Source organism: Colobus angolensis, unplaced genomic scaffold, assembly GCF_000951035.1.
Source record: "Colobus angolensis palliatus isolate OR3802 unplaced genomic scaffold, Cang.pa_1.0 Scaffold662, whole genome shotgun sequence".
Lineage (NCBI taxonomy): Eukaryota > Metazoa > Chordata > Mammalia > Primates > Cercopithecidae > Colobus > Colobus angolensis.
This window is the reverse complement of record NW_012120288.1, coordinates 308,674-317,706: the sequence shown is the minus strand read 5'-3', so window position 1 is coordinate 317,706 and position 9,033 is coordinate 308,674. Positions and strand designations below refer to the sequence as shown.

Below are 9,033 nucleotides of genomic sequence, written 5' to 3'. Positions count from 1 at the left end.
ACTTTAAAGTAGCTTTTTCCAATTCTGTGAAGAAAGTCATTGGCAGCTTAATCGGGATGACATTGAATCTATAAGTAACCTTGGGCAGTATGGCCATTTTCACAATATTGATTCTTCCTATCCTTGAGCATGGAATGTTCTTCCATTTGTTTGTGTCCTCTTTTATTTCATTGAGCAGTTAACCTTTGTATTTTTAAGTGCTTGACCTGGAAGCTGATCTCCAGGAGCAATCTCAGACAAAGACTGGGGATGAATGCGGAGATGGTCCTGATGACCAGGGGAAGATTCTGCCAAAATCAGAGGAATTTAAAATGCCAGAAGGAGGTATGCTCTCCATTAAGATGCAAAATTATGTGCTTTCTGTTTTCCACAATATTTTACTTTTGATAATAAGAGAGAACATTACTACCCCCTTAAAATCAGAGTTCAAATGCAGACTTTCTTTGAAAGGTTGTTCAGACCCCAATTGCCTGACTGCAAGACTTAAACACTATCAGATACAGACACAAATTGGGTCAAAGCCATATTGAATCATCAAATATGAAAGCATATTCTTCCTTCTGATTATACCTAACAACTAACAATTTTCAGATTTTTTTCTAATTTCTGATTTTAACAAATACTTAATGCATTTGTAATACCAGTTTGTGTGAAATATCCTAGCACCTTAAGCAGATTCTAATACCAACTCTAATATTATTTGTGAGATTCTGGATTAATTCCATAAATTCTACAACCATCTTTGGTTGTAGAACACTGCTGTTATTGAAAATAGTGAATGCAAATCAGATGTATTAACATCTGTTTTAAAGTTGATTTCTGCATCCTCATGTTCTGTTGGATAAAATACAAAGATATGATTTGTTTTTCGTAACAATCAGTTTCACTCCAGTTCTAATATCTGAGTTGAGACATCATGGTTCCTAAGAAAATGAGCAGGCAACTTGCTTGATGAAAGTACCTTTTCCACATATTTTCCAAATTGATGACTGTTAATTAGAAGAGCTTCTGAATTTATAGGAAGCATTCCATGTTTGTGGAAGAAATTACCTAAATGTTTTTACTCTACACTGCTGAACCATTTCATTAGACTATTTACGTTGAAAGATAGTTTTCAATTATTTCCAGGAGCCCATTGAACAAGCCTCAATTGTATTCTTAGGAAGATAGTCTTAAATGAATATCTTGTTAAAATAGATAGAAAATTACATGAGAAAGGAAAATATTACAAAATGAAAATAATAAAGAGCAATAGAATAAATCTAAGGGAAAAAGAAAGAGGTACTTAATAAGAGACAGGTATGAATCATTAGTAAAAGGAAATGTAATCCAAAAGTAATACATTTAAAAGATTGTTCTTTTGAAAAATAGCTATGAATAGAGTAATAATTTGCACACTCTTAAAGAAAATGGAAAAAGCTCAACATGGAATACGAACAAGACCCTAACAGATACTGAATATATGGTAGAATCGAAAGTGAATACATTCTTAAACTTTAATATTTTCAAAATATGAATGAAGTGATTGATATTCTAGGAACACATACATTAGTTAATATATTCCAGTAATACCTGAATATCTAAACATCACAAAGACTGTGGAAAAACTTCTGAAATTTCCCACTTATCCCTCAAAAACACTCAACTTTTAGAAACAAATATTTGGCTTTTCCAGATGTCTTACTGTCCTTTTCCATTTTCCTCTCCCTCCATTTCTTTTTTTTGCCCCACTCCTCATGATATATGCCTCTTTCCCATTTTGATGTCAAAAATAATAGTGATAGATTAAACCGAATCTGACCATGTAATTTATTTTACCAATGGAAATATTTTCAAGTGTAAGAAGAGGGACTCTTCATATTGACATCAGGATGATAGGTAAAAATGTTGGACAAAAATGGTTACTGTACCTTAAAGAACACAGGTGGGTAAACTAGCCCCGAGCAACATTTTTGCACTTCTGCACAACAGAGAAAAAACAAATGCAGTACTGGCCTTTCAATTCACTGCACTTACGCAGTTCCTAATGTGACATAAACTGTTTCCCAGGAACTTGTTGAACATCCAGACTATTATTTCAAGGCAAAACATTATATTACATTATACATTGTTTGTAAATTCCTTTTGTTTCTTAGGTTTGTTGTGTGTTGGTTATGTTTTTATTAAAACTGTACACAATGTTTGCTTTTCACTTTGGGCCACCTTTTAATAGGTTCACTTGATTTAAAGCGTTTTGAAGTTAGACAGTTTTTGGTTCCCTTGAACTACAGAATGCAGGGTGTTTTAAAAATGTTGCTAATGTATATGCTTGGAAGTCTATCTTCAAAGTCTCTACAGAGGTCTAACTGAATGTTAGCCATCAGGTTACTCTTAGGCTTCTGGTTTTAGTCCATGGTATAAAACCAAAACTTTGGTGTCCTTCATATACCTTTAATGTCATCTGAATACAGTTCTGCTACTAATATTCCCCCCTCCTGTTATGTTTTTATTATAGGTGACAGACAACCACAGGTTTAAATGAAGACAAGCTGAAACAACACAAACTGTTTCTATCTAAGATGTTTGACTTAAAAATATCGAAATAAACTTTTGCGGCTTTGTCCAAATAAGTCTTGCACATTTTTTTGTTCATGTTATTCCCAAATATTTGATACTATTGAAAATGGTGGCCAGGTGTGGTGGCTCAAGCCTGTAATCACAGCACTTTGGGATGCTGAGACAGGAGGATTTCTTGAGCTCAGGAAACTGACACCAGCTTGGGCAACATAGTGAGACCCCCACACTGCAAAATAAATGAATGAGTGCATGAATGTATGCATGTATATATGTAGCCTTAGTCCCAGCTACTTCTGAGGCTACGTTGAGAGGATCCCTTGAACTCAGGAGGTAGAGGATGTGGGTAGTTATGTTCAGGCCACTGCAACTCCAGCCTGGGTGACAGAGTGACACTGTTTGAAAAAAAAAGGAAAAGTATCATTTTTGAAATTTTGTATTCTGATTACACTGGTATACACACTTGTGATATTATGAAATATATAAATAATATTTGGTCCTCTACCCGCTGTACTGGCATACAACTCTTAATATTTTTAGAATCTCCACAAAGTGATGTCTTTTTGTACGCTAATGAGTTGACTGTTGCCTAGCAGCCTCTAGGTAGCTTTGGGATGGGGGATTAGAGGGCTGGGACTTTCAGTCCCACTCCAAACCTTCAGGAAAGGGAGAAGGGCTGAAGGTTAAGTTGATTACCAATAGCCAGCCAGTGGTTTAATCAATCACACCTGCATTATGGAAACCTCCATGAAAACCCAAAAGGACAGGGTTCAGAGGCTTCTGGATAGCCCCGCACACAGAGGACAGCATTTCCACAGGCGGCATGGCTCCCTGCCCCTTAACCCATTTCTTATCCTATGCATCTCTTTAACTGGATCCTTTCTAATATCCTGTTTAAATCAACCCATAAATGTATATGTTTCACTGAGTCGTGAGATGCTTTAGTAAATTAATTGAACTTGAGTAGGAGTCATGGGAAATTCAGTTTATAGCTGGTGGGTCAGAAACACAGTAAAACAATTTAGGGCTTGTGGCAATTGGCAGGGTCCTCTTGCGGGACTGAGCCCTCAACTTGTGCAATCTGATGTTATCTCCAGGTAGATCCTATTGGAGTTGAATGAGAGGATACCCAGCTGGTGTATGCTGGAAAACTGTTTGCTTGCTTGGTGTGTGGAGAAAAGCCCCCACATATCTGGTCACAGAAGTCTTTGATGTTACTGGTTGTAGGGCAAGAACAGAGAAAACACTTTTTTCTTCCATTCAACCAATAAGTATCATGTTTGTATATTGTTTTTCTATTCAGTAAACTTGCTAAATATCCTTATTCCAAATTTATCTCTAGATCCTTTCTGATTTTCAACACACACAATCGTATCATCTTTGAATAATGACAGCTTGTTTTTGACATTTCAAACAGTATCCTTTTTCCTTTTTCCTATTCTACAACATTGGACAGACCCACCCAATACAATGCTGATTAGAACCAGTAATTGTGGCCATCTTTCTCATATGCCTAGTAGGCACTGGAAATTTTTTTTTAACATCTTACCATGCTTGCTGTGCTTTTAAAAATAGATCTATTTTATTAGAATAGGAAGCTCCATTCTATTTTCCATTTGTTAAGACTATTTATCTTGAATATATGTTGAGTTTCATGAAGCATTTGTAATGCATCCATGTAGATGATTACAGGACTTTTTCCTTTATTAATCTGTTAACATTGTGAATTACATTGGTAAGTTGCTATGTTTAAACCAATGCTGCATTCCTAGGGGGAACATTGGGTCATGACACATTATCCTTTTTGACGAATCTATGTATTACTAATTTGTTTAGGATTTGTATGTGTGTTCTCAGAAGTGACATTAGCCTATATTCTTATTTTATGTAGAGATGCTCCTCAAGTTATCATAGAATTATGTCCCAATAAATCGATCATATATTGAAAATTTTGTAAGTTGAAAATGCATTCAGTACACCTAACTTAGCAAACATCATAGCTTAGCTTAGCCTACCTTAAACGTGCCCAGCATACTTACATTAGCCTACGGTTGTGCAAAATCATCTAACACAAAGTCTATTTTATCATAACTTTGAATATCTCATGTAATTTTTGAATACTATCCTGGAAGTGAAAAATATAATGGCTATATGGTTATTTGAAGTACTGTTTCCACTGAACGCATTTCTTTTATCTGCCATCATAAAGCCAAATACTTTTAAGCGGAGGCATCGTAAGTCGTGGCTGTCTGTATTCTCTTTGTTGGACTTTGGTGTCTAGGTTACACTAGCTTCATGAAATGAATTGGGATATAAGTCCTCTTTCTTTTCTTTTCTTTTCTTTTTTCTTTTCTTTTCTTAGACGGAATCTCGCTCTGTCGTCCGGGCTGGAATGCCATGGCGCGATCTCGGCTCACTGCAAGCTCCGCCTCCCGGGTATAAGTCCTCTTTCTATTCACTGGAACTGAAATCTCTGCAAGACTGAGTAACTTGGGGATAGGCTTTGCCATGTTCTTTTGTTTCTAGATTGAATCTCCTTTTTACCTTTGGACCCTACTTAAAGACAGAAGGAGCAGCTCTAGGTTCCTATGCCTTTGAACTTTGTAAGGTGGCCATCTTTCCTCCAATGATCCCTCTAATGATGCTGTCACTCTGAAAACTACCTGCTCCTTTTTTTTGTACTGATATTAACCCCTGTACACGGAAAGTTAAAAGTTGCCATTCCATTAATTTGCCTACATAAGATTTTTAAGAGATGGGTTCTTGCTATGTTGCCCAGGCTGATCTTGAACTCCTGAGCTCAAGTGATCATTCCTTCTTGGCCTCCAAATGTCCTGGCATAACAGGTGAGAGCCACCATGCCGGGCCTGCCTACGTGATTTTGATCTGTGATATGTGATTGTGAATGGGTTGACTAACCAAAGCTGTGTATAGTTACGACGATAGCTACATTTACTGAGTTCTTTAAGAAAAACAGGAATAATAATAACTTGCATTTATGGAGTATGTGTTATCCATTAGCCACTTCTCTGAGCTACGTTTCATTTTTTTCTGACCTCATTTAATCCTTTAAAAAGGTGAGTCAGAGTTTTCATAAAATTTACAATAAATGACTCTAGTATAAAGCAGATATGGGGATTCAAGTTCTAAGTTCGCAGTCTGCACTTTCTCAAAGCAAATGCTTCTGACAGCATTGAATGTAGAACTGGTGTTGCATATACTGACTTCAGTGGTAATCTCATTTTTATATAAATCTGTGGTAATATATAAAATATATATATTTTTCATTATTCAAGATAAAAGGCTTTATTCTTTTCTTGAAGGAAGTGTTTCCCAAAATATGGCACGTAGAGCTAACAGGTGTTTCGAGATGAAACCATTGGTACAAAAACATTTAAAAAAGTAATGATGACATACCTATTTTACGGTGCTACAGAACAATATAACTTGAATACTAAAGTCTTTTGGAATAGTTTGTGGGAACATGGAGAGAAAAACTGATGCCTCAATCCCTGTGGAAAATGCCACGACATCTCCTGCAAACACATTTGACCTTTCTTTAAAAGTTACTAAGAGCCAGGGAGGGAGAAGCACCAAATCTCATTTTTTTTTTTTTTTTTAGAAAAGCACATACATTTATTTAATATAAGTTTTACATAGGGAAAGGAAAACACAAAGAAACAGGAAAACTTGTGTATATTTATTCTAGGTTTGATGGAGAAGTGGATAGTGATGGAAAAGTATGTTGGATAAAAATGCATGATCCGATGATAGTTAATTGGGGAGAACTCAGCTATGCCTGTTTGTTCAGATTGCTGTCAATGACCTTGCGTTTCTAGAGATATACAGATGTCCATTTCCTCTGGGCATAGAGACAGAAACTGTCAAATGAGGGTTTTATGACCTGCTTCAGGAGAGAAGAATTGGGGGAAGGTGAGAGTTACCTTCCTGTTTCTGCTGTTTTCTAAATACCCCCATATTCTGGGGTAGTGTGTCCTGAACCCCATCACTCAAAAGTTACCACTGGTTTTATATCTCTGTATGATATATTCCAAGCTTTTCAACATGACATACAAAATTTTCTCTCTTTCCCACCCTCCTGTGATCTTTCTAGTTTCAATCACCACCACTTTCCACCTTTCATTTTGCATTCTATTGTCAAGGACTGCTCATACTTCTCATCCACACACAATGCTATTTTATTCCTCCTTGTCTGTATATATATTGTCTTCTCTGCCTAGAATGTGCTTACCCCTCTTTCTTTACTTGAGTAACTCCCATTTACTCTCCCTTACTCTGCTCAGGTCTTATCTTCTCTATGAAGCCTTCTTTAATGTACTTAGAGTGCTAAGCTTCCTCTTTTGTATTTCTAAAAGGAATCCTGCTTCCCACTTTAAATCATTTTTATTTATTTTTTAATTTTTTAAATTATACTTTAAGTTCTAGGGTACATGTGCACAATGTGCAGGTTTGTTACATATGTATACATGTGCCATGTTGGTGTGCTGCACCCATTAACTCGTCATTTACATTAGGTATATCTCCTAATGCTATCCCTCCCCCCTCCCCCCTCCCCACAATAGGACCCGGTGTGTGATGTTCCCCTTCCTGTGTCCAAGTGATCTCATTGTTCAATTCCCACCTATGAGTGAGAACATGTGGTATTTGGTTTTCTGCCCTTGCGATACTTTCCTGAGAATGATGGCTTTCAGCTTCATCCATGTCCCTACAAAGGACTTGAACTCATCCTTTTTTATGGCTACATAGTATTCCATAGTGTATATGTGCCACATTTTCTTAATCCAGTCTGTCACTGGTGGACATTTGGGTTGATTCCAAGTCTTTGCTATTGTGAATAGTGCCGCAATAAACATACGTGTGCATGTGTCTTTATAGCAGCATGACTTATAATCCTTTGGGTATATCTCCAGTAATGGGATGGCTGGGTCAAATGGTATTTCTAGTTCTAGGTCCTTGAGGGATAGTTCTGGGATACATGTGAAGAATGTGCAGATTTGTTACGTAGGTGTACATGTGCCATGTGGTTTGCTGCACCTATCACCCTGTCATCTAGGTTTTAAGCTCTGTATGCATTAGGTATTTGTCCTAATGCTCTCCTTCTCCTTGTCCCCAACCCCTCAACAGGCCCCGGTGTGTGTTGTTCCCCCTCCCTGTATCCATGTGTTCTCATCGTTCTACTCCCACTTATGAGTGAGAGAATGTGGTGTTTTGTTCTCTGTTCCTGTATTAGTTTGCTGAGGATGATGGCTTCCAGCTTCATCCATGTCCCTGCAAAGGACATGATCTCATTCTTTTTTATGGCTGCATAGTATTTCATACAAACATCATTTTTCATCTACATAAAACTCCATCAGTCTGATAGTCACCACATCTCATTCAGAAGCCCCTGAAGCTTCCTGGATCCAGCCTGATACCCCTCTTACTAAACATAATACAGGATTTTCAACTCTGGGCTCCATTTGTATCCTCATACCCACAAAGAGAATTCTGCAGCAAAGGGCCCTACTCAGAATCCATACTGCTTAAGGAGGGGAAGGAGATTATAATAAGCAATTATTTCTCCCTATTACAGAGATCATAAAATATTTTCTTATCCAAAAGGACAGAAAAGCTAGGATTCAAATAAAAAGTAGGGGATCCCATTTGCCACAAAGTATGTGAGAAGTTCCTAGGCTGCAGAGCTGGATGAAAGAATGAGGGCCTAGGTAGTAGACAGGGGAAAGTAACCAGGGCAACTTGCTGATGAGAGAGAACTTGGGTCCTAGCTGCATTGTCTCTTTATAGGCTATGGCATGAAATAGCCATGGGTTTCTATCCTGCCTCTCGCACACTGGCCTTGAGATGGTGGGCAAGATACTTATATCCTGTGGGACTGTTTCCCCATTTCTAAAGTAGAAATTAGAATATTTACACTAAATACTTGCTATGAAGAATAAATGAAATAACAGAGGAAGCAGGCATTACATTGCAGACAAATTTGGTTTACTAGTTACATTTCTGCTTTTTCTTCAAAATTTATTTTTTTCATTCAATTTACCTTTACAACTACATCTATAGTAAGTGATAACTGCTTTTGAAATGCAAGTAAAAATACCAAGTTATCTTTAAAAATGCATTTGACTTCCAAAACTTATTTGATTTAAATAAATATGTTAATTAATTGTGTAACACATGGAATTAATTCTAAAGTCTGTTTGTAAATACCCAACGGTGACAAGGCCAATCCTAAGTCAGTGGTATGTGCTAAAAACTGTGCTCCTTGCTCTGTGTGATGCCAGGAGGAATTAGTCAATATTCTGGCCAGGCAACACTACACACAATTCTGTACAATAGTGTGTCAATTACTCAAGCAGTTCCTAAACAGCCCCGTTGTGGCTAACTAGGCTACAAGGTTCATCAGTACAGTTGTTAGTTTGCCTTGTCCCATATCCATTGATTTGGCCGGTAAGAAGAAAATGA

General features: G+C 37.1%; 1 protein-coding gene across 2 annotated transcripts in view; it reads left to right on the top strand.

The window, feature by feature from the left end:
- Positions 1-2,606, top strand: part of LOC105500431 (X antigen family member 3) — a 7,171-nt gene extending 4,565 nt beyond the window's left edge. For both annotated transcript variants that reach the window (XM_011925926.1, XM_011925927.1), the window contains exons 4-5: positions 199-324; positions 2,495-2,606. In XM_011925926.1, coding sequence (XP_011781316.1) covers positions 199-324; positions 2,495-2,517 — 149 coding nt within the window. In that variant the 3' untranslated portion in view covers positions 2,518-2,606. The remainder of the gene's footprint in view (positions 1-198; positions 325-2,494) is intronic.
- The last annotated feature ends 6,427 nt before the right edge of the window (positions 2,607-9,033 follow it).